The sequence below is a fragment of the Heteronotia binoei genome, chromosome 11 (assembly GCF_032191835.1).
Source record: "Heteronotia binoei isolate CCM8104 ecotype False Entrance Well chromosome 11, APGP_CSIRO_Hbin_v1, whole genome shotgun sequence".
Lineage (NCBI taxonomy): Eukaryota > Metazoa > Chordata > Lepidosauria > Squamata > Gekkonidae > Heteronotia > Heteronotia binoei.
In genome coordinates this window covers 38,109,872-38,136,629 of record NC_083233.1, presented here as the reverse complement: position 1 = coordinate 38,136,629, position 26,758 = coordinate 38,109,872, and the positions used below count along the sequence as shown (strand labels likewise).

General features: G+C 43.0%; 1 protein-coding gene across 2 annotated transcripts in view; it reads left to right on the top strand.

Moving 5' to 3' along the window:
- AFF2 (ALF transcription elongation factor 2) overlaps nucleotides 1-26,758 on the top strand; it is a 531,080-nt gene that overhangs the window by 483,331 nt on the left and 20,991 nt on the right. Inside the window, exons 12-16 of one of the 2 annotated variants that reach the window (XM_060249320.1) lie at nucleotides 2,073-2,194; nucleotides 10,296-10,500; nucleotides 12,638-12,768; nucleotides 14,731-14,794; nucleotides 18,936-19,072. In XM_060249320.1, the coding sequence (XP_060105303.1) occupies nucleotides 2,073-2,194; nucleotides 10,296-10,500; nucleotides 12,638-12,768; nucleotides 14,731-14,794; nucleotides 18,936-19,072 (659 nt within the window). Of the gene's footprint in view, nucleotides 1-2,069; nucleotides 2,195-10,295; nucleotides 10,501-12,637; nucleotides 12,769-14,730; nucleotides 14,795-18,935; nucleotides 19,073-26,758 lie in introns of both variants that reach the window. The other variant, XM_060249319.1, reaches the window with a different exon arrangement.

Genomic DNA, 26,758 nt, shown 5'->3' with positions numbered 1-26,758 from the left:
AGATTGGGAGGTCAAAGAGGAGCAAAACAGAAGGGAGGGGTTTAGAAGATAACTGAAGGGGTGGGTTGCTCAGTGCCCCTCTTGGGTCAAGATTGTTCCTGAATCTTTGTTTGATGGTCTGTTTTTTACTCTCTGGAGCATTAAGTCCAGATTTACTGCAGACTTAAACAGGTAAGCCTCCATTAAAGTCAACAGACTGTACTCGCTTGTTGCAGTTACTGAATTCTGCCTTTTAGTGTACATTGAAAAATGTGGGTTTTGTTACATAAACAAATGTGATTTATCAAAATGCCATTCAGTAACTTCCCATCCTCTCTTTGTAACAGCCACCTGCAAAGAATCTACTGTGACTCAAGAGACAATGCTTTATCATGTGTTTTATGTTATTTATGCCCATGGGGAACCTATCTTGTGGGAAATGACAGCATGACAAACGAAATGACAAACTAAAATGTGGTTTTTTAGGAAGGAGAAAGAGGTTTTATATCAAAAAATGAATTTCCTGTGTCTGAGTGGGACTTTTTCTTGAATGGGAAATGGCTCTGCTTCTGGTCTTTCAAAATAAAAATGGTCTCAGGGTTTTTTTTAAAAGGGGGGGGGAGGATGTTATCAACCTCAGCAAATGCAACATCTGCCATTGGTGCCAATTGCGTGCTAAAAATGCCAGCTCTAGTGCCAGAAACAAGGGAATGAATCCAGCCCAAATGCAGATGTAGCTAATAATGGAACAGGAGGAATCTGCCAGTCAACCTTCCTGGAGCAAAATTACATGTTAGGTGTAATTCTCTGATTATTTGTCCTGATGGTTTTTAAGAGAATGCAGCTGCAAGGGCTACAATTTGAAGGGAGAGACTGAGGCCAGGGAAGATGAGCTATTACTCCTTTCCCCCTCCCCCTTTACTACTTCCCCACCAGAATTCATCATCCCTAAGCTCCTTTTGCATCCTCCCTCAACTTGTGCAAGTTTATGGGCACACATATTTTTCCCAGTATAGGTAAGGGGGGGGGGTGATTTTCATCAGGAAAAAGCATTAGGGAAGAGTTCATTATGTGTTATCCCTTTAAATCACAGCCTCCACACTTCCATTAAAAAAAAAGTCACATATAGTTCCACCCTGTTTCAGAGAAGCAAGCTGGGCTGATGATGATGTTGGTTGAATTACCAGTGATTGTTTCCACTTATTCTGCATTCCCCGCTACCAAACACACACACACACAAATGCTGTGGCATTTGTTGGGTCTTCTGCAAGATGTCTACTATCTAGGTTTTCCTCAGCTTTGCTCTGAAGCTTCCCGAACCTGCTTTATTGATTTGATTTGATTTGTTTTGCTTTGATGCAGTCTTTTCTAAAACATGCTCATAGCAGGTTTGGAGGGAGCATATACATGAGAAAGTGCAAATTTCTACACACCTCTCTACCTACATCCATCAGCATTTCCTCCCCATTCCCACAACTACCACTGTGTGCTATTTACCAGCTACTTTTAAAATCAGTACATACATACATACATACATACATACATACATACATACATACATACGAGAGAGCCTATCTGAGACCCATCTGAGTCCAGGGGCAGAATAGAGAAGCACAGGGAAAAAAGCCCTGCATGAAGGCTGCATTGCTGCTGCAGATGCCTTTGCATTCACAGTGGCCATGACAGCAAATCAGGGAATTGCCCCCGAGTAGAAGCAAACACTCTAAACTGAGGTTAGCTTGGCATCAAGCAATTCTGTGATTAGTTAATTGCCTCTCACTGTGGTTCAAAACTACATAGAACAAGCCACCATTGCTGCAATCCTCTTTCATTGCTGAGCTGCAAGCACGGTATGCTAGAAATGTTCATGAGAGGTACTGGAAAATCATGTTCAAAAACAGAAGTCCCTTTCAAGCTAAACAAAAACACAGCTGAATCTGCCTGGCTAATTTTGGCTCAACCCAGGCTGCAATTACTTGGAGGGACATACACTGTGATTGTTTTTATCATCTGCAACGGCAGGGAAAGCTGGTGAGATGAGACACAGGGTTTTTAAAGCCATAATTTTCTGGTGTCTGTTGTTGTTGAAGCAGTCTGAGAATTTGGATGCATTTGGAGAAAACAAGAAACAACGCCTGGAGGAGTCGTCTATGTCTTGTCTGCTTCCGCCATGCATCTCTCCAATACCCAATCACAGAATAACCAACACAAAAGAGTAAGTTTTTCCTGGATATTAAGATGGTCCTTTATAAAGAAACTCTTCAGAATGACATACTGCAGGAAAGCTTGTTTTTACCACTGACTTTTCCCTGTAGTCAAAAATACATTGCAGTCCTTTATGATTCACATAGCCCGCCTACAGCCATGGTGGACCATGATCTTTTTAAAATATTAATAAAATACAATTTATATGCTAAATCATTAACAAGTAGTTTTGTTGATGCAAGCAAACATATGTCAGGGTAGTGGGAGTGGGAATTGAAGTATATTCAGATGATCATTCTTTCATTCTGCCCAACCCCTCCCCCCAGTGCACAGTGAGATTCCAAAAGAAATTGCCAAATAAGCTGAAAAGGCTATCTGAATATACTTCTGGCAATCAGTGCCAAATTTCAATTTTGCACCTATAGAATCACGCCACAGACTTATGTACAGACACTGATAGATATGAAACACATGATAACTGTCACTTCAAGTATGATTTTCATTCTGCTTAGACATTGGGGGTAAGGACAGATAAAGAAGAAGAAGATTGCAGATTTATATCCCGCCCTTCTCTCTGAATCAGAGACTCAGAGCGGCTTACAATCTCCTATATCTTCTTCCCTCACAGCAGACACCCTGTGAGATGGGTGGGGCTGACAGGACTCTCCAAACAGCTGCCCTTTCAAGGACAACCTCTGCCAGAGCTATGGCTGACCCAAGGCCATGCTAGCAGGTGCAAGTGGAGGACTGGGGAATCAAACCCGGTTCTCCCAGAGTCCATGCACTTAACCACTACACCAAACCGGCTGTCTTAAGGAGACTCTTCATAGGATATGGTGATGGCAGTAAAGGCTATGTATGTGGATAAAATTGGACTCAGTATTAGGCAATAGATTAGTATGAACCTAGGCAGTGGCCTAATATTGAGTCAGAACATTGGTCCATATAGCTCAGTACTCTACTGTGATTGGGCAACAGCTCTTCAGAGTCTCAGGAACAGAAAGCCCCCTGCCCTAGCATCTGTTGCCTTTTACCTGGAGATGCTAAGGAGTGAACCTATGATCATCTACATGCAAAGCATGTGCTTTTCCCGAGCCACTGCCACTCCCATAGGACAGTTAAGTATTTCATGCAATGTAAAACCTACAGAATTGGCCATAGGATATGGCAGTTATATTAGACAGATTTTTTTTTCTCAGAGGATTAAACATTACATATAGGTCCCTTGCAGTAAATCATAACCAGAGTTACATCCTTCTGTCTGTTGAAGACAGTGGGCTTAGAAGGATGGTAACTGCTTAAGATGGTGCTGTTAGTCATGGTAAGCTAAATGGAACCTCTCTATGTAGAGGAAGCAGGGCTTTTTTTGTAGCAGAAACTCCTTTGTATATTAGGCCACATACCCCTAATGTAGCCAATCCTCCTGGAGCTTACAGTAGGCCCTGTAATAACAGCCCTGTAAGCTTTTGAAGGATTGGCTACATCAGGGGTGTGTGGCCTAATATGCAAAGAAGTTCCTGCTGCAAAAAAAAAGCCCTGAGAGGAAGTGTACCGCTAAATACCAGTTGCTGCTGGAAACAAAGGAATGAAAGAGTTCTTGCCTCCACGCCCTGCTGTTTTCATGTTCTCAAATGCATCAACCTGGTCATTGCTGAAAATAAACAGGATGTTGTTCTGATCCATCAAACCTCCTTTCAAGTTCTATATTAAAACGAACTAAAAACCAGAAAATGGCTCAAAAGCCAATATGCTTCCTTTCCAGTTCTTTCCCCCTTATTTCCCTCAAGTCTATTATCTCAGGGGTGGGGAACCTGCCAAGGGCCATATGGATATTTATAACATCATTCGCAGGCCATAAAAAATTATCAACTTAAAAAACAGTGCTCCGCTGAGGGAGAATGATTCAGGCCAGCAAAATTAATGCAAATAATTGTTTTTCTATTTGAAGTCATGTGGGGAGACCCTAATCTGGCACGCACACACACACACGGCCTGCCGCCCTAGGCAAATGCATAGGTCCAGGGCTTTTTTGTGGAAAAAGCCCAGCATGAACTCAGTAGCATATTAGACCACATCCCCTAATATTAGCATATTAGATCACACACTTATAAGCATATTAGGCCACACCTTCTGGGATAATCAAGTGTAAACTGAACTGTGACAGTAACTTTTCCAGGCCCTGCAACAATTCTGGCCAGCCAGCCAGGCCCCAGGGAGGCTGCCGCACAATACATCTGGGCCCTGTGATCCCTGCCTGGCCCTGGGGAGGCTGCTGCACAGCACGGCTGGGCCCCATGATCCTTGCTGGCCAGTCAGGCCCCAGAAAGGCTGCCACATGGCTCAGTTTGGCCCAGCAATCCCTGAGGGCCACACCAAGTGACCTCAAGGGCCATATAAGGCCCTCAGGACAGAGGTTCCCGACCCCTGATTTAGCTAATTCTTACTGCTGCTTGTTTCTGTAGACATCATCCATAAGGGACCTCCCCAGATTTATCCCTTTCTAGATTTGAAAGGATTTATTTTTGACTGACACTCTTGTGAGCCGAGAAATCTCCAGTTCTTCTGGACTCTTGATTCCAGCAGCAATATTTATGTTTATTAAGTAATCCAGAAATTAACATGTAATTGATGACTTTAAAACCCATTGTGAACCAAAATCAGGCAGCTCCTAATCTCTTTTATAATTCTGTAATTACTAACTCCTCTTAATGCAAATGAATTAATCCAGAGTTACCCCTGGTTAAATCCTCTGTTTCTCAAGCATGAAAATGGGACAGATAGTTTGCATGGGGTTAGATGAATTTACAAAGTATGCTGGCAATTTCCTGTATGTCATTCCTTGAAATACTATAAGTTTATCCTTCAACACAATCTATTAAAAAATCTTTATTTCCTTCCTTCATCAAGCGCTGGGGATCTACCCCCAACCTGATGTTTCTTAATTTGAGCTTGTTTTCTAGGTCATTAATTTAATTCCTTAGGGCTCTGCAACCATTGGTATCCTCTGTTAAAATATAATTGTGTTCATCAATAGTTATTTCCCCTATGCTAGTTTTCCTTTCCCCTGGTCCCAGATGCTTCCAGTTGCCAAGCGAAAAAATTTCAGCTTTCTTATCTGTTATATTTAATTGAGACCATAATCACATTACAGATAGCTATTAATATCCTATGAGTTCACACTTAACCCAATCCAGTTTTTTGAGAATTTAGGTGATACCTGGGGAGTGTGCAATCAAATGCAAATCATACCAATTTCTGGAATGGTAAAACCAAAAACTTTAGCCAGTTCATGAAAGCCTGTAGCAAAGAAACAATATAGATAATTGCTAGTAACAAGTGACTTCATTGAGATTATAGAATCAGGACTGTACTGAATTTTCTCCCGCATTGATTTTCTCAGCAAAAATAGTAATAGCTAAAAGGATTAAAAAAAAATATATTTCACCATATCTTCTTCAGTGCTGTACTTTCTCCTTGCCACTGCAATTTTAGTGCTTTTATTTTTCTTGTTGTTCCAAAGAACTCAATGTAGCATATTTAGTTTTTCTTTCCTCCATTGTATTGACACAAAATGAAAGGATGATGGGACTGAAAACGTAACTTTAACTTTAACCCAGAGAACTAAAAGGCTGAATGGAGATCTGGTCTAAATCTAGTATTCCCTGTCCTGATTGAATACTCTGACAATTACAAGTCTCTTATGTAGGAGAAAAGCATCAGGGGAGGATTGTTGCCTTCACAACCTAAAAGGGGAGTGTTTGAACCCTTGACTGTTCCACCACTTCCACTTATCTATCAAATTTGTTATCCAGCTTTTTATCCATGGGGTTGGACCCAACCAACTTTTCTTCTGGAGAAAGAGGAAGGACCCCCTTTTGCTTTCCCCTTTCTCACTCAAAAAGCTATGCTGGAGATCATGGGACCTGCATGGACAAAGTAATAAGGGATGAGGAGCTGTAGTAAAGACGGAAGTTGGTCAAGACAGAGCAAAAAAGCTATCCAGACCTAGCCCATGTTTCTCAACTGAGAACAGAGCGACCAGCCATAGAGAACACAGTGAGTCTCAACACTGATTTGAACATGGGTCTCTCCAGTCCAACTGCTATATTGTAACTAGCTTTCAAGTATCATGTCTGGTAATGTTTACATAACATAATAACATTGGCATTTAAAATCACATGAGAAGTAAACCTCCTGTGTGAGTCTGTTAATCAATACTGAACAATGAAGGATCCTGCCAAAAGGAAATGGCTGTTTGTTGAACAGGTAAAATGTGAATCGCTAGTGCACTTTAGAGGACTTTTTAACTGGGGCAAGGGATTCAAATCCCAGTTCACCATGAAACTCACTGGGTGACCCTTAGGTACTGTAATGGTTGGAGGCTCAGACTAGGATGTGGGAAATGCAGGTATTTTATCCCCAGTCTATCATGGAAGTTTGCTGAGTGACTTATTCCTATATTCAAGATGTTCTGGGATAAGATTCTCAGATAATTAATGGAATGACAGGAGTGTCAGGTAACATCCAATCCTAAAGTGATTCCTCCATGCTGTCTTGAAGAAATAGTTAATTGCAATGACTTAGGGCTAATTATGCATTTAACTCTGGCAGCCAAAATGTGTACAACAGCTCTTTGGAAGAAAGGTAAAATATATTAAATATCTGATTGGCAACATGTAGAATGTAGTACCTATGTAAAAATTGATGTATCATGTTGGAGATAATGTCGAAGTCATTGGATATTCGGCCCCGCACAGGCCGCGCCGCAAAGCGGCTGCATGCCACGGGGCCGCTTTTTGCCTCCCTGGAAGGAGGGGAGGCTGCCTATGAGCTTCCCGTCCATCCGGGAGGTGCAGGCGGGTGGAGCGTCGGGGCTATTTGTAGCCTCGACCCCGCCCTCCCAGCTCAGGCTCATTGCCGCTCTCGGCCCACCCACCCACCCTGTGTAGTACAGGTTTAACCGGTTGTCTTATTAGGGGCCAGGTAGGAATTTTTCATCTCACCTGATTGGCCTGTGGTGGGTGTTTTTTCGCCTACCTTGTACTACCGACAGTGGTGTGGATATTAAGTAAAGGGTGGGGGGTTAATTTTGGTCACTTGGCAGAAGGTGCAAGGGGGTTATACCTTGCAGGTGAGCACCCAGGCAGCTGCACCTGTTTGTGCAGTCGATACGCAGGAGCGGCAGATGGGCTTTAAGGCTCAATGCTGTATAATGCGGATCGTATTCATGCCTCCTCCTAAATTCGCCTCCTTCTGGGTATCGGGGCAGAAGTTTAGGGGAGGGTTTCGGCCTGGCCGGCCTGGCATTAGCCAGAATCTTATGGCTCGTGCTGGGGGCAGGGTGACTCGCCCTTCGTGGGACTTGGCGGGGTCTGAGGAAGACCCCAGGGCTTGTCCCACCGCAGTTTGCCCTTGCCGTGTTCAGTTGTGTTAATTAAATAAAGTGGCCCATTTCCCAATATCCTGTGTCAGCCTCTTTATTCCGACTAGGGGGGCAAAATGTATTGAGGGACAATGTTTGTCATATTTTGAATTGTGTTTCAGGATGTGGTTTGTCCATTTGTATTTATTATAGTGTTACAATTTGTCATTCTTTTCCCAGATTGTCTAAAATGTAACAAAGCTTCATTTAAAGATCTTGAGTTTGTATCTGTAGCAGATAGATAGATAGATAGATAGATAGATAGATAGATAGATAGATAGATAGATAGATAGATAGATAGATAGATAGATAGATAGATAGATAATGTCATATTAGAGAGAATGGTAGTAAAACGCCCATTTGACAGCAGTGGTTTTTATTTGATAATGGGCACTATTAGGCAGTAACTGAAATGGACGTCATTATCATTAAAACTGGTGGAGTGATGCAACATACCGCCAGGTGAGCCTATTGAATTTCCCCCGATCAAGAAATCAAGCCGCTTTGCTTTGCTTGTTCCTCTTTGATTTGTTTCTTTGAGGTATTGTAAATCTATAAATGCCTGACACTGACTTAAATTGACTAAGAGGGAGACATAAATTCTTGTTGACTTAATTTGCTATTGAAAATTTGAGTCAATAATCATGAAAAGTAAATGGCTGTAGAATGCAATATTAGTTGTCTAAGGAAAGATTAAAATTCAAGTAATCTTCATTGACTGGACTAGGACAGTAACTAAAATATAAAAAAAATCCATGGCCAAATTAACATATTAAGGAGCCAGGTGGATCTCTCTCTCTCTCTCTCTCTCTCCCTCCAGCAGTGGCTTAAATACCAGTCATTTTTTCCCAAGGACACACAACTCCAGCCTTACTACTATGTTACATGAGAGCAGCTTTCCCAAGGAGTTAATTCCTTCTCTACAGTGGCTCCCATCTTGTGGTCAGGCTCCCTGAGGATGTGGTGGGAGCACTGTCTTACAACCTTTTTAGCAGGCACTGTAAGCCTATTTTATTTGCAAGCACTTTTAATGGGCTTTAACGTTCAGGAATTTTCTTGGGGAGTAGAGGGTCCATAGAGTTTTGCTTATGTTTTTAATCATGGAACTGCAAGCCACCATGAGCCATAGACTATAAATATATTAATAAATAATAAAGTTCCAGCTGGTGGAGTTCATGATCTGCAGTCCCCCAACTTCACAAAGTTTCAGCCCATTGCAATTGTGTCTGGAGCCTTTAAAATTCAGACTAAGTTCACAATGTGTTTTGCTGCTGCATCAGCCACACCCCAGCCCTGCCTTCCTGTCCCTCCCCACTTTTGCAAGAGGAAGCCTCTTACCTGTGTGAAGTGTAGGGTTTCCAAGTCCATTGTAAGAAATATCTGGGGGTGGAGCCAGGAGACATGGAGCAAGGGTGTGACAAGCATAACTGAACTCTGACGGGAGTTCTGGCCGAAGGGGGCTCAGAGCCCAGCCCAGACGCCCCCTCCTCCCCACGGGAGCCACCAGAGGGGGAGGAGCAAGGCCAAAAGCGGCCAGCCCCGCCAGCCAGCCTGCCGCCCCACAGCGCCTCGCTGCCCCTGCCACTCACCGGGCCATGTTCTCTCTGGCGGCGTCACGACACACACTGCCCGCGTCCCCACCCCAGCCCCGGGCCGGCTGCTGCTGCCAGTCATTGGCTGCCCGCCCGCTCAACCCCTCGGGGGCCAGCCCAGCCAGCCAGCATAGCAGCTCTTGCCGTCCCGCCGGGGATGGAACCAACTTCAGAAAGGGGGTGGCCCAGTCAGCCGCGGCCGAAGGGGGCTCGGAGCCCAGCCCTGCCCAGACGCCCCCTCCTCCCCACGGGAGCCACCAAAGGGGGGGGAGCAAGGCCAAAAGCGGCCAGAGGGCAGCCAGCCCGGGACAATCGCCACGGTCCCGCCGCCTCTGCCACTCACCGGGCCACGCTCCTTGCCGCCGTTTCCCCCCCTGCCCCCACTTCCATTTTTTTGGGGAGCAGGGGAAGAGGCTGGAAATCCTGGGGTCCCCTGCCAGGGCAGGAGGGTTGGGAAGCCTAGTGAAGTGGGAAGAATCAGCAGAGGCAGAAAAGGCTTGGTAGGCACAGGAGAAGCTTTCATAGGTCTCTCCTGAAGGGAAATTTTTTTTCCTGTGACTACCAAGCGCTTCTCACCACTGGTATTTCGATTCCCTTCACACAGAGAAGGCTTTATGTGCTTAAGAAAGGGTAGGGGATTGGAACAATTTGTCTTAATCCACTTGTTGGTCTGCTTTTAAGCTTTTGTTGCAAGCACTGGAAATACCTCAAGAAATTTTTCAAGCACTTGCAAAAGCAAACCGATGGTTTTTTTGGCCATCGCTGAAGGGCTCTAAGATTGGCATGAAGTACAGCTGTCTTTTCAGAGGGATCGCCATCTTGGCCCTTTTGCATTTCATAGCATTTGCAGTCAGTTTCAGAGCATTCACTTGGGGTGGCTCAGTTATGAAGAGTGTGCACATGGGCAGAGTAGTGACGCCTGACATTGAAGGAGCAGGGCCAGTGCACATGCTGACTCATGCTACAAATGTTTTTTTTTAAGCCAGTCTTCTTCACACAGCAGACGCAGGTCACTTATGATTTATCAGGAGGCTCATCTTTGCACATGTCAGATGTGTTCTGGCTGTAACAAATGCTCCTTTTTTTCACCTTTGCAGCAACAATGCAGTTAAAAAGGTGACTAAGAAGAGAGAAGAGAAGCTGTTGCCCCCACCTTTATCTCCTTTGCTAGATGAGACAGCACCCAGACGGAATGACAGTGGCTCCTTCAACCAAGAGAATAACCTGGCAAATCCCTTGCAGGCCAGCAGCTGCTTCAAACACAGGAAAAATGAGAACAAATCCAACCCAAAGGGAATCTGTGTAAGTAAAGTTATTAAAAGGAACCTGAGAGCAAATTCTGGCATAAGGCACTGCTGGGGGAGTGAGTGTATCTTGGTATGTATGGCAGTGAGTCGATCAGTTCTCTAGAAAGGTGGTGAGTCATCATGAGGTTATTCATGAGTGTATCAAGTCTTGGTACTGCACAAATGATGCTCCATCCAGCTGAAAACAGTCCATGCACCATGCCGAGTGCTCAATGAAGTATTGGTGATGTCCTTGGAGTCCTTCAGAGAGTCCTTATCTGTCTCCTTACCCAGACCCACCCCCCTCAGAATGTTGAAGTAGCTCAGTTTTACCATTAGGCCTAAATCCACCACACAATATACACAGAATCAATAGCTCATTCTGCCTCCTGGTTTATAGAATAACAGGACTCTCCTGAGGAGAGAGATCCAGGTGGGATACCAAAGAGCCATTCTGCCAGACATTGATCTTCAGCTTCTCTAAGGGGTTTCCTTGCACTTAAAAAAATGTAACTGAGAGGGCTAGGGAAATAATGCAATGTGAGATGGACTTAGGTAGAACCTCCCCCCTGCCCCCAAGATCAAAACACTCCAGTTCACTCTAACAAGAAGTTAGATTTATTAATAAAACACTAAGAACAGAATTGCAATTGAAGGAATAAAAAAGCCAAAAATATTCCTATTTCCATCATACTTGGCCTAGCCAGTAGCCTGGCTCCAGATAATCCATAGCATGTGTTGGAGGCAGCAGTCAAAGTATTTCTCTGCTGTTCTGGCAAAAGATGCATCATGGACTCCAGGGAGCAATGCTTTTGCTTACTCCAATTGAATACCTTTATCCAGACTTATCTGTAAAATAACAAGTGAGAAACTGACAGGCCTGCTGTAGGTATGGTTCTCTGCTCTCGACAGGGTAAATTTGGTCTTGCTCTTGACATTCAGTGACTACTCAGAACCTTGCTACTTAAAGGTACACAGACTTCACAGAAGAATAAATATAACTTCTGTGGTTTAATATTCTCTACTTTCTATGTGCTGCAATTGTACACACAATCTTTGGTCAGCCCAGTCCCACATTTTCAAGGGTTTTCATTCATGACTCCTGCTGGGGATTGAATCACATGAACACATGAAGTTATCTTCTATGGAATAGACCTTTGGTCCATCAAAGTCAGTATTGTCTACTCAGACTGGAAGCAGCTCTCCAGCATCTCAGATGGACATCTTTAACATCACCTACTACCTGATTCTTGGTAGGTTGACAGGGACCTTCTGCATGCCAAGCAAATGTTCTATCAGTGAGCGACAGCTTTTCCCAGGAATCATCTACCTCAAAGCAGGTGCTTTGCTATTAAGTCATGCTCTTCCCACAATCCCAGGCAGAAAGCAAAACTAGAAAGTTGATGGGCTGTGTTATGCTTTGTGATTGAGTTACCAACAGGGCGAGGGGGGTGGGGGGAGCTCCTATCCCATTCATATAGGCTTAATGGAATTTTATTTACTTCTATGTCATGAGAAGCTTCAACTACTTATTTCCACACATTAAGTCTCTATCAAAAAGACTGAACATTTTCTTTCTCCAGGACTGTTAGCAACCCTATTTGGTGAGTCACACAAGTTGTGCAGTTCCAGAGTATATCAACATAGTGTGATTTGCAGAGTGAAAAAGGTCATGTTTCCTCTGATCCCACTGTGTGTGTGTGTAACTACACCTCTATTTGATCCAGCTATTTCATGTAACAATTTAATAGAATTAATATGTGATATAACTGATGTGATTTAAAGAGGGGGGGTGTTGAATTATTTTCAGAGGCAGTCCTACAGTTTAAATCCAGCTCCAGCGCTAATCATCGGATATTGTGAATTTTTGCTCGCAGTTCATCTTACGTTTTAATAAGCAAGCAATGTTACAAGGCACCCATGCTGACATTACACCTTTTTGGAAGTGGGTGTTAATGATGCCGTGTGTGTGAGCAATCTGTAGCTGCAGTGCTTAATTAATCTGCTGAGCTTGACTTATGACATGAAGTCCGTGAGATGCAAAATATGTGCCTGGATTTTAATTTCGAGGCACACCAACTTTCATTATGTGACATATGAAGGTATTATTAGCATGCAAGCCAAAGCTGCTAATTAAAATTGCTTTCCCACAGGAGGAAGACTCCCACAGCAGGCCCACACTGCTTGACTCCAGCCATCTCGACAATGATATCTGGTCTGCAGCACCTGCCTTCGCCAATGGGGATCCTGAGCCAAGAAGACCTAAAATCACGTTTGATGATATGTAGGTAGTGAGAGCAAAGCCTTGCAGTCAGCTCCGGCTCTCAGGCTTAAATTGATAGGGCCCTGTCATCTAACAAGGTCTAAATTCGATTACAGGGGCATGCAAATTCTCCAAGGGAGAGGTAGGAAGAACAACCTTTTGCCACGTTGTGCAAATTAAAGAGTGTGCTTGTACTTACGTAAAATCACACTGTACATGTTGCAGGACATTTCTTTTTCCAAATTTTAGAAAGGTTTGCCTTTGCAGAAGGCAAATAAAGGAATCATTGGAAAATATAAGTGAGAGGAAAATATTAAGACTGTAAAGATAGCCCTGGGGATCAGACCAGAAATCTATCTACTCTTGTATCCTGTTTGCCATGGTGGCCATCAGATATCTTAGAAGGGCCATAGATGGGCCCCCAGGAATTAAAAATGCAGCAGCCCTTACTACATCTTGTAGATGAGAATCCCACAATAATATACTGTGTGAAAACTGACTTCCCTTTCTCTATCCCAAATGACGTGCCCATCAGCTTCTGCTAGGTGCTCACAATTTCTAGTATTTGGGTGGATGGGAGGAAAAATTTCACAAAATTGAGAGATGGCAATCAATTAATGGATTTTAGGAAAGAGATTGGGGAAAGATGGAGCAAGCTCCTGCTCAGAGATGGGTGCATGACTCCAAATCATATGCATGGGGCAGGTTATCTCTGTAACTTTCTCTCCCGGCCAAATAGCGACCACTACTTACGTAGCTCTGCCATTAGTTCTAATAATGTCACAGACAATTCCTTTATTGCAGTGGTAATCTGATACCATTTGATAGAGAGTCAAATATGGGATGCCTGAGTATTATTTGTGACAGATACACATCTTTAGACACCCATGTACAGTTTGTGTTCCCAGGCACATGTATGCAGGTACTTCAAAACTGCATGCCTACTGCAATAATTCAATGGGAACTTGATGGCACTTTCCTCCACCATCAGTTATGCCTGCCGCATGAAGTATGGGTCCCACTTCTGTTGATCTGTCTTGTCCAGTATTATCTATTCAAATTGGAGACAGCTCTCTCTCTCCAGGAGATGTTTCTCAGTTTTTACTGCTGGAGGTGTTAAGGACTGTAACAAAGCCCCTGTGCAGTGCAAAATGTTCACTTTGCCACAGAGCAATGGCCAATCAGATATGCCTGTATGTATGATGCCAACCTCACCATCATCTCAGACAAGTGGGGACTTTGTTGCCATTGAAAGCAACATTTTGCATCATTTATGAATAAGTAAGCTTCTTTTGTGAATTATGCTGACTAATTCCTTCTCCCCCACAGAAAACATACATATATATTTTATTTTGGATTTTAGCTTTTGTAATGGAAGCTTGTTATGGTTAATCACTCTGAATGGTTTCTCCTTTCCTTCTGTTCAGCAAAGTTTAATAGGCCCCTTTGGGCTTCTGGTTTCCACTGTTAGCCATTTTGCAGCCAGCTCATCAATCACAGCTTTGCATCCTGCAGTTTTGCACTGATAAGACAGAAGGAAAACAAAAATAAATGGGGCCAGTTTGTCCTGAAAACCAGTCAGCGCTTTTTATCAGCGGTTTGACAACCGTTGGCCCTCTGCAGGCATCTCATAGTGATCCATGGTTTGTTTTCCTTAGCCATGACTCAGCAATAACATCTGGAATTAAATACCTAAATAGTAGTTACGGGTTAACTACAAACCCAAAAGGAAAACCATGGTTTGAAGTGAAACCAGATTAAGCTTTATAGCATGCATTGAGTAAATTATTGGTAGGCAATCTTCCCAGAGTCTCGCTGAAGTCTCCCTAAACCTGCCCTCCACAAACTAAGCCATGGTTTCATTGTATGTGATTGTAATCAAGGTAGACTAACAAACCTGGTTGGGACTACTTGGCTTTGGCCAATAAAGAAAATGAAATCTTGTCAGCTAATTGCTGTTTTTTACTATTGTTGTCTGGTTAGGCTCCACAATGCAGATTACTACATGCAAGAGGCCAAGAAGCTAAAGCACAAAGCAGATGCCCTGGTAAGTGTTCAATTAGGGGTTTGTTCATTTGTTTGTTTTTGGTAGTGTGGTGATCAGTTTAGCAGTACAGTGCATCTTACAAAGATATCATGATACACCAGAGAGAACCACTTCTAATCTGCTTGCCTATTAAGTTGTGCCCTTGATCTGTAGCAATGCAAGGTGTTCCCAGACTTGTCTTTTGAATAAGTACCAACAGAAGGTTTTAAATAGGAAGGTTCTATAAACCAGTTTATCATTCTCATAGGCAGGGTAGAAATAGGGTTTCTAAAACTGACTCAGCAAATGCTGGGGGGAGGTGCATGGGAAGGGCACAGTTTGGGAAGATGGGATGTCACTTCCACGTGATGCTCTGGACCAGAGGCCTCCAACCTTTTTTATCCCGGGGACCAGCCTCAGGGCTGGCCAGCCCACCACAGCCCCAGAGCCAGCGGCCACCCCCGCCCTGCAGTGTCTCCTCCTCCTCCCCCCCCATTTCCTCCTCCCTCCTCTGCTCCGTCCCCTGCAGCCTTGCCAACCGCCCCCGCGTAGCCTCACCGCCTCCTATTTTTACCACTTTAAGGCCACTTTACCACTTTAAGGTGAAGTGCCTTCCAGACCGACCTCCCCGCCCCCCCCCCCCCCGCCGATCAGCTGATCCAATCATCCGGGAAAACTACACCAGCATGGCTGTTTCAGCAGTTGCTCGCTGCTACTGCCGCGGTTTTCCCCGCTGATTGGATCAGCTGATCAGCAGGGAGCGGGGGAGGTCGGCCTTAAAGTGGTATAAACAAGGGACGGCGAGGCTGCACAGGAGGGGCAGGTGGCTGCACGGCCCACTCAAAAACAGGCCACGGACTGGTACCAGTCCAGGGCCCAGGGGTTGGGGACCCCTGCTCTAGACTAGTTCTCCTAGTCTTTCTGATCTTTACTGTAGGGAAGACTAGAGTGTCACTATGTTGAGGCCATCTTTTCTTTTACTCCTCAGTCTCACAGTGGCAGGAAACTGGAGCTTAGGGTTAGTAATTCCCCACCCCGGGCAGGAAACAGGAAGCCTAGGTGGAGAGAACTTCCAAACATTATAAGGGTCCCTGGAACTGGGCTGTGCAGGTTTATTCCTTCTCTAACAATCAAATTTACATTGCAAGTTGTTTGCTTGGATTTGCAGATTTCAGTAGCAAACACTGAAGGTTCAGTGTGTTCTTTGCATAGTCCTGCTGTAGGTTTTAGTTTTACGAGAGCACAAAAGTAGGCTTGAAACTCAACATCAAAGAAACTAAGATCATGGCATCTGGCCCCATCACACCTTGGCAAATAGAAGGGGAAGACATGGAAGTAGTGACAGACTTCACATTCTGGCATCCAAGATCACTGCAGATGGTGACTGTAGCCATGAAATTAAAAGACATTTGCTCCTTGGGATGACAGCTATGGCGAACCTGGGCAGTATAATAAAAAGTAGAGACATCACCCTGCCAACAAAAGTCCATATAGGCAAAGCGATGGTATTCCCAGTAGTAATGTGTGGCTATGAGAACTGGACCATAAGGAAGGCCAAGCACAGAAGAATAGATGCTTTTGAGCTGTGGTGCTGGAGAAGAATCTTGAGAGTCCCTTGGACTGCAAGAAGATCCAATCAGTCTGTCCTAAGGGAAATCAACCCTGGAAGGTCAGATGCTGAAACTGAAGTTCAAATACTTTGGCCACCAAATGAGAAGGGAGAACTCCCTGGAGAAGATCCTGATGCTGGGAAAGACAGAAGACAAAAGAAGAAGAGGATGGCAAAAGATTATATGGCTGGACAGCATTACTGATGTAACAAACATGAATTTGAGCAGACTTCGGAGGATGGTGGAAGACAGGAGGGTCTGGTGTGACTTTGTCCATGGGGTCACAAAGAGTTGGACTCAACTGTGTGACTGAACAACAAGGTTTTAGTTTTGGGCCACATTAGAATATGTCAACAGAACTTGAAAAAGAGATCAAACTCAGGAACTGACTCAAAACTTCACAGTAGTCACTGACTGACAGACTTTCATATATGGCATAAAGCCAAACCAAACTGATATTAGTATTTCGTGCCAGCAGAATTCTAAATGCCATTTTAAACATAGTAAAAAGGGGGATATTTCTTCCAAGAAGGCATATATGCCAAGGATGTAAAGATAAAGTAGTAGAAAAGAAACCCATGCCGGATCAAGGTTTCTTGGGAATTTTAGGGGGGAAATTGTGAAGTTCTTGAGGGAGGGGGAGAGTCACAGCCTTCCAGCTTATTTCTAAGCATAATTCATAGTATTGGCATTGTCCCATAAATGACTCAGGTCTGTCCAGAACCACTTGTTATCTTTAACCACCTGTTCAAGGCCCTTTGCCAGGGTCCCTCACCATCAAGTTAGGTGTTTATCAAAGGCCTTTTCTGTGGGGTTGTCCTAATTATGGCACAACCAGACGTCTTTGTTATCATAATTCAGGCTCCAAGTGAAACTTGTCCTAGTCACTCAAGCTTTTTAGCATTTAAACCTAGTAATGTTTCAGATTTTTTACAACCCATTGCTAGTTGGTTCTTCACTTATTTATGTCTAATTTGCTTTAATGTATTTCTATAAAGGCTAAATAAACACAAAACATCCTAAAATAAATAAAAGTATGAATAAGAGAGTCAGACAGAATGAAAAGCTATAATGAAAAGACCTGCAGTTTTTTGGTGGAACCTCCCTCTTTCTGGGCACTTGTAATAATACCCTCCATATTAGACTTACCAAACTTTGGGTTCTGCCCACCAATCTCTCTTCTTAAAGACTATTATAATGAAATTAAGGTAGCTGGGCAGAGCCCAGCAACCAGCAGAGGGACTTACCAGCAATGGGGGCCCTGTCAAGCAACAGTGACTTTCTAGCAAATACGTTGATGTTAGTTCTGGGGACATGGGAAGTGACATCAGTATGTTAGGCTGACGATGATGTTTCCCCCATTTCCAGCCATTTTATTCCCCTGTCAGCCAGCTGAGCAGCAGTGAAGAAGCACCTGCCAGGGTGGCAAAATGGCAAGCCTAAATCAAATGGTGTCCTCTTATTCATCCCGGTACCACAGGTCAGGCATGGGTGTGGCTGGATTTTCTGTTCTCCCTTGGTCCAATATAGACCTAATGCTCCTGCTCCGGATTTGGACTGTTTCCTCAGCTTGTCACTGAACATTCATTCCTGTTCATGGGCCTGCTTCAAGAAAGTGGCCCGAGCTTATTGCTGACAGCCGAGTCCATAGGTTGAGAAGGCTCACAGAAGCAAACTGACAACACCTCCTGTGGTTGACTGACCTTTAAAGGCACATGCATGTTATGTGGGCAGTGGCCTGCTGCCTGCTCTCTGCTAGCAAATGTTTACAGGCCCGGGCTCATGACAGCCTCCTCATGCTGTGTCAGCCCCCTCTCCTCAACACCACTGTGCCCACCCTGCTTAATTCACTCAGTGTGTCAACAAGCCTTCCATCTTGTTACCTTTGTCTGTGCCTGGCAGAATTCATGCTGTTTCTCATGCAGCACTAATGCAAAAAGGCATTTCGCATCCTGTTGGTGCCTGCAGGCAGTTCTTTCCTGTCACATGTCATTTGACATCCCCTGCACTCTTACTGGAATGCCGAGACAGGCACTGCTTAACAACAACTTGTTGGCAGCCTTGTATGACCACAGCAAACCTCCCATCAATCCTTCATTAGAAGGCATATCCTTTACTTAGCCCTGTTCTTAACCTCATCCCTGCTATTAGACTTGACAAGGCCCTCCTCATCCACTCCATTGCTTTTCTGGATTCTGCAATTTGTTATCATACATCTGCTAAAGATCACTCAGGCCCTTTAGAGACAAGGGCCTTTGCCCAGCTACTGTTCCAAAGGGTGCAACAAGAGGGTGTGATATAGAAAAAGGCAGGCATGTCAACAGAGCTCAAAGGCATTTTTATTCAGGACTCAGGAATGCAGCAGAAAGCTCTTTCCACCTCCTTTTAAGACCTTTCCACAGCAAGCTTCACAGGGAGTAGGCATAGAAGAACAGAGTCTGATAAAGACACAGTGCTACATGAGCTGCCCCTTGTGTTGACCATAATTCTATACTTGTCTTTAAATGAAATCTGGAGCATCCTTTGAATGTGTCTCTTCCTTCTTTTTTCAGCTGGAAAAGTTTGGCAAAGCTGTCAATTATGCTGATGCTGCTCTTTCCTTCATCGAGTGTGGCAATGCTATGGAGCGCGATCCATTAGAGGCAAAATCTCCGTACACCATGTACTCGGAGACTGTGGAACTCATCAGGTTAATGTCTTTTCTGTGATCATTTTCATAATCTCATTTCACTCATAATTAGAACTTGCTGCGTTTTTTAAAAGTATCATTTTGACCTCATTAATGATTAGTCCAAGGCATCTTTCGTCTCAGAAGTCATCATAATTAGTTCTTCTTGCCATTTTATTAATGTCATGGAAAATTTATAATTGATGGACACTGCTCTTATAAATGAGCCCCGTTAGAGGTTATAATGTGTGTGTTATATAATTTGCAATATTCATAAAATTAAAATTGAAATGTAGTGGGTGGAAGGAAAGCATAGTAATTCTCCATTTGGCCATGACACTTGTCTTTTGAAAGGGCCAGTTTTATCATTCCAGACATTAAAGAGAGTCCATTGGGATCTTGGTTATAAAACCTGTTTTCCAGAGGTTTATAATTTGACTGTAAAAAATTATACCAGGATGAAATTTGGCAAGTAAGATTGCAGCTTGGGAGCACCCATTTTGCACATATATGCACACACTCAAGTAAATTCATTTTGTGTTCTGGAAATGCAGATTCATATTTCTAGGTATAACTTAAAAATTCAGGCTGCGCCATATTTTTATGAAGTGATTTTTGAAGTGAAAGTTGCCATTTTGTGTATGGCAAAAGGGTGTGTGTGAAAATATCCCTGGTGTTTTGTGTTTTGGTGAATTTGTGGTATCTTTGGTCAACCATTTTCCCTCATCTGCTGCTATGTCAACATTTTTTATTACTATTTTATTATGCACTTCACTGTATGATCTCAGCTAATCCGGTGTCCCATAGTGAAGATTATTAACATCACACCATCCAGGTAGTTAATCATTAACATCACACCATCCAGGTAGTCAACAAAGAGCCAACGTGAGTTCATTTTGCAAATGAAAACAAGTACAGGATAAAAGTGGGGTTTAAGTCACACATTTAGTTGTAAATTTGAATGTAGCGCAAGAATTACTCAGTACATATATAAAGAAAAATTAATTTAGTGCAAATGGACTTCCACATTTAGAGGTGCATCCGGCTTCCTCATTAGCTACATATTACTGAGTAAGGTGGGGAAGGGTCAGTCAGTTGTTTTAACAACAAAGATACGTTTCCTTTTCCCTTTAACACCTGCCTTTCATGAAGTGCTAATAATCTTTTTACAAAGGCAGAAAAGAATCACTGTACCCATTTTGGGAGGGGTGGCATAGTCACAAAATGTGCCTCTCATTTTGGCTCATCACCACTCTCTCTTTTAAAGTTTATTCAGATGCATGAGGGAGAAACAGATCTCTCCCAGCCTGTCATTCTATTCTATGTGTGGTTTGTGTTAATGAGGTCTTTGTCTCTATTATGAGGTAATCTGCACTGAGATTTGACTACTACATTTAAAATATATCATTTTTCAGATTTTTCCATAACTGAGGTGACTTGGGCTGTATATAGATGTTAGATCATATGACATTACCTAACAGTTCCAACACTCCCACATACATAAGCTGGTAAGAATACTCAGCATTTGTACCAGGAAGAGTATTTGATACCAGATATCATGCTCTGTCCTTCTGATTTTAAGATGACATTTACCAGTTTTTTCTGCAATGAATATAAACCACAGTCTTCAACTAAATTCAACTTGACAGATACAAAGACAGATCTATTGACTGGGAAACTCAGTTGAGTTTAAATATTGGTAAATATGAGAGATGTATAAAGAAGCTATGAGTTATTAATGGAATCTGTCCTGGATCAATGCTCACTTAATATGGGCAACCCTGGTTAAAAAGCAGCAATATCACAGCTAAAGAGTGTCGTCATTTTCCATGCACTTTAAAACATACATACTTATGAGCGCATGGATGTACAATCCCATGTTAATGAGCCTGCTTTGGCAGGGAGGGTGGGATATAAATAAAATATAAACATGTTTTCATAAATGCCCAAAGTGACACACACATTAATAAAATATATACAATATAGACTGTGGTCACACAAACACTTTGATCCAATGTCGTCATTATTCCCTTCTGGACTTAAGGTGCACAGTCAGACAGCAACATCTACCTCCTCTTCCCCATTCGACACCCTGTTCTGACCCATCTTCAAATTGGTTATTTTACACCAGGGAAAGTCTGGTCTTTATGAATGTCAGCACTTTCACCTCACATTTCCAGATGTCTGGATTCCCCTGTTATGAACTGAAGGTAGTTAGGAAGTATGAACCTTCCATTATGCTTTAAAAAAAATCAGGCAGTGATGTGAGCATAAGTGGACCTTCACCCCAGGATTTTGAATCACCACTTGTGACTCAATGCACAGCAGCCAAGAAGGTCTGAGCGCCTGCTCCAGCTGCAACGCCACTGAGGATGTTCTCCTCAGCTGAGAACGAAACGTCTGGAAGGAAAACTTTCTCCAGTAGAACACGGCACTTGATCCCGAAAGATTCTAAAAACCCTAATGATGTTACCAGCCGTGAAAACCTGAAATCTTTGACACCACTTGTGTGTTTCTGCACCTGGGAGCCCCCTGGAGAGTTGCTTTTAAGCAACAATTCCCCCCCCCCAAAAAAACCCCTCCTGTTTCTTGGTGTTGGAAACCCATGGAAATACTCCCTAGTTAGGCTCCCATATTGGCAGAAAGCATGGAGAGTCTGGCATCCCTACTCTCTATCCCACTTTCCCCCATGCAAACTGTGTTAGCAGAAAAAGATTTGCAGTGTGAGTGCACCCCATGATTGACACAAGAGTAAATGTATTGATCACTGGGGCTACTCTTATGTAAATCTGCAGTATGCTTACACTTCCCACCCCTGCAATACTGGATGGAGGGATAGTGGAGCTGTCAAAAAGGAGCCGGAGGGTTAAATATGCACTTATACGCATGTGTGAAAGACAAACAAATGAAAAGGAAAACCCTGGACTGCCCACTTGTTAGAATTACTGGCACCTGTTAGAATTTAGGGCCAACGACAATAATGTCGCTACACATATGTAAAATCAAATCATACCACACCTGGACAGTTACTGCACAGCAACAATCTGAATGGTCACAGAGTGAGTGTGCAGTGAGGCAGATTAAAGGTGGCATATTTGGACAAACCTCTCCAGAACAACTAGCACCGGATAAAATAAAGGTCTGGCCATATCACACCAAGCCTGTCATCTGACCACAGCCATGTCCCTTCAATCTCTTTTCTTCCACTTATCCAAAGGCCTTACAAAGGAACCTAAACCTCAGGAGGGAAGAACATGAACACACATAATATTAAGGCAACCACCAAGAAGGCTCTGATACTTATAGCAGGTGCTGTAACTTCTCAAATAGAGGAAATATTAAACAGAAGCCTCAGTGATTACCTCAAAACACAGAGAGATTGATGAACAGACAGATAGATGAAGTTTCCTGCTCTTTAAGATCAATGTAACATATGGTAACTGGTGTTGTTATGGTTTTTCTTCTACATTCTGAGTCACTTTGAGTCCTCATTGAGCAGATAAAAGCACGCTAAGAGCATCTACATAAATAAATAAAATGTGTCTCAGCCAGTATACTAACTCAGTTCACTATGGTGACCCTGAGTTGATAGTAACACTGTTTCTCTGAAATTACGAAGAGCTATCCATTTGCTGATGTCTTTATATACTTGTCGACATCAAGCTAAAATAGTTCTCTTCCACCAACCATGTTATTTGTGAGATTTTAAGCTATAAGTTTTAACACAGAGTGGCTATTTTTAAATGGGCTGTTGTTATGTTATGGAAATTTAGGCTTTGCATTATTTTAGAAATAATTTAGACATTTATAATAATGAGGATAGTTAATTGTGGTGTGATTGTACACCACCTTGGGCACTAGCAAGAATGAAAATAAAGTATAAAAAACATAAAATTTTACTTTTAAATTAGGAATGTTTCTGGTGATGCATAGGAAGGCATATTCATGACCAACAGGGAACAATTACTGGCACCTGATAGAATTTAGGACCAATAAGAATGACAATAATGTAGCTACACAGATATGTAAAATCAAATCATACCTAGACCTAATTCACACATGCATGTTCACCATGTCAGCTGCAATATCAAGCAATGGCTTTCGTATGTGACTGCGCCACCAGAGACAGACTTTTCACATAACAGTTCAAATCCTTTGTGTGTAAGTGAAGTCACTTTACACAATTATCTGATGTATAAATTAATCATTAGACAGTTGCAATATCAGTTCATGGCTTGCGTGTGTGAATAGGCTGTCATAGAAATAATACCACAGCTAGAACTTCCATCATCACACCAAACAGTGGTTTCCACCTCTATTGGTCCAACTCCATCCATACACTGAGCTGTTAGTCACCAGGGCTCGGACCCTATACATTCTCTCCTTTGGTCATCGCTTTGTTCATTGTAGAAACAGTCCTCCACTGCAGAGGGTGCATACCTCCAACACTAGATACTTCTACTCACAAAGGACCAAGATCTTTTAATAAGCTGCTGAGTACCTAGTGTGAAAGGAATAGGCTTCATAGCAGAGGACCACTTCCACATAAAATGAAAGAAGGATGAGCAGAAACAAGATATAAGATCCAAATCCAAGTATACAATAATCAGGGCCTTCACCACATATGCAAGCATATCACTGGAACTTTCTACAACCATTTACTTCATGGCTTCCAGTGTATGATGACTCCACTGAAATCTGTTGGTCTTTGAAGTGATAAATGTTTTCTTTACAGTATTATATCTGCAATGGCTCATTCACATGTGCACATAATCCCTTGATATGGCAGCCAAGAAGTGTTCATATAGGTATCCACTCCCTAAGTATATAAAATCAATGGGTGTAAATGTGCATACCCCAGTTTCTTTAGGATATTCTTTTAGCAACATAGATTTTGAGCATGAAAGACTGCAATGCAAGAGACTACCAAGAAACATCAGTCAGGAGATGGTACATGCTTTGCATTATGAATGAGCATTTGTTTACATAGCAGAAATGTACCGGATTTGAAAAGAAGCTGTTATCTTCGGGGAAATAATATGCCTTGTAAATATTTTAGATTGTGTATTTGCATGCAGCTCTGGTTTAAACTGAAAGAAGAGACTACAAAGAAGTTTGCAGTTCAGTAGAATGATCATATACAACTCCAAAGGTTTAGTTTCAGAAGGACTAACAAGGTTAAGCCAAAGAAATGGGGTAGACGGTGACTAAAGAATTAGGGCATTGGTGTCAAGATGTAGGGAACCATGTAGGTACAAGGAGTCCTACACAGTGGTCCTGTGGTCCTACACAGTGGTCCTACATAGTACATAAGGAGTCCTACACTATCAATGCAGTCTTAAGCAAACTTGTACCCTTCTAAACCCACTGACACCAGTGGGCTTAGAAAGGCATAACTCCATTTAGGATTGCACTGAAAATGACACATCTATTTCAGCCCTTGTCCAGATTGTGCTCAACGTGTCATGTTTTCCAGACTGGAATAAACAGTGTTAGGGAGTAGTGTTCCTATCTCCTTCCATTGCACTGACCTAAGCAGACCTTTGTTTTTATCCATTTTGTTAATTATAGTTATCCCAGAGGGTTGGAAGCATACAAATGACATTGATTTGTGAAAATGAGCCACTCATCACGATAACTCAGGATGCCAAAAATATGACTGCCAAGGTTGTTTAGACTAATTGTATCTTTACATCCCTTCATTTCTAAGACTGCACATCCTCAGGGGATACAAATCTTTGTTATTTGCCCTGACCCACTAGGTATGATGGGAGCAATCATAATGCGCATGAAGGAGAAGGAGGCTTTGAACTAAAGGGAACTTATCTATAAAGTGCATAATAATGATAAGGACAGGGGAGGCTGTGCTGCAGTGTGGTGAAAGCAGTGCCCTTCGCCTGCACTCCATTACCCCCTTGTAAATGAGACTGCCCGGACACCTTAAAACTTTCTTATGCAACACTGAACTCTATTACTTATTCTAACACAAGTACCTTTGAAATTGTATTAAGGCTCAGAACAATGGTTTTTATGTGATGATTTGATTTTCAGGAGGCTAAATGCATGGAATGTGGGTGAGGAGGCACACCTCTTTATGGGAGGGATGATTCAACTTTAATCATTCAGGAGCAATTGCAGAGAATGGATTCCATAGCTCATGGGAAGAGCATTTGCTTTGCAGGCAGAAGAGATCAGCTCCAGTTCCTGGCATCTCTGATCAAAAAGGATTTAGTTTCTAGGCTGAGAAAGACCAGCCTGAGAGCTGGCAGGCTCCTCTACTCAGTAGATGGGCCAGTGGTCCAGCTTGGTGTAAGAGAACATAAGGCAGAAGTCCTCAAACATGTTGAGCCTGCAGGCACATTTGGAATTTTGGCATAGCATGGTGGGTGGAACAACAAAATGACTGCAACAAAATGGCTGCTGCAAGAGGTGGAGCCAGCCACAGCATAATTGCCGCATCTTAACTTCAGTAACACAGTATAGATCCTTGTGCTCTAGTGGCAGCTGCTGCTGAAGCAACATTTTTTAAAAAAAATCTGCATAACCAATCAAATCTCCAGCAGTCAATCAGAGCCTTGCTTGGCCAAAGCCCTACCTGTTCCCACCCACTTCCTAAAAACACCTTGGCAGGTATCAAAAAAGGTGTCGATGGGAGAGCCAGTTTGGTGTAGTGGTTAAGCGTGCGGACTCTTATCTGGGAGAACCGAGTTTGATTCCCCACTCCTCCACTTGCACCTGCTAGCATGGCCTTGGGTCAGCCATAGCTCTGGCAGAGGTTGTCCTTGAAAGGGCAGCTGCTGTGAGAGCCCTCTCCAGCCCCACCCACCTCACAGGGTGTCTGTTGTAGGGGAGGAAGGTAAAGGAGATTGTGAGCTGCTCTGAGACTCTTTGGAGTGGAGGGCGCGATATAAATCCAATATCATCTTCTTCTTCTTCTTCATAGCCCCCATGATTGCCACCGTGCAGGGGACCTCTGGCGTAAGTGGTCCTTAAAAGAAAAATATGCGCGCAGTTTAAATATATAGACCTATGAGGTTGCCTTATATTAACAATGATGAAGTTATTTATGTGTTGTACTTATATCCTGCCCTATCCCATGGTGGGCTCAGGGCAGCTGACAAAATAAGCTGAATACAATAAATATGTAATTAAAAACCAGTTAAATAAAGCAGGATGGCAGCAAAAAAACATACGTTGCTCCAGAGCAGTCCAATACACCTCCCACTAGAGGTTAGCAGGTCCCTGGCATAAAATCCACTGTTTGTGGCAGAATTTGCATTCTGACAGCATGCTTGGGACCAATGGTATTATACATTTTATATGTATCTGCCTGCTTCTAATTCATAACATTAGTCCCCTTAGCTCAGAGCTATATATGGTGACTGGCAGGGGCTCTCTAGGGTCTCAGGCGAAGAGAGGTTCTTCACGACTTCTGCCCCTGGAGGTCCTTTAGCCTGAGTTGGCATGGATTGATTCTGGAACCTTCTGCATGCCAGGCAAGTGCTCTGTTCCCAAGCCACAGTCCATCCCCAAACCTAATGACGGTCATGGTCAGTAACCAAGGAAGTCCAGGGTTGCTACATTAGAAGCAGGCAATAGTAAACCACCTCTGTCAGTATTTACCAAAAGGAGCTTTGATTTTTACAGCTTATGGTCTGAAAATCTTGTTGGTCTCTAAGGTGTTACTAGACTCAAGTCTAGCTCCTT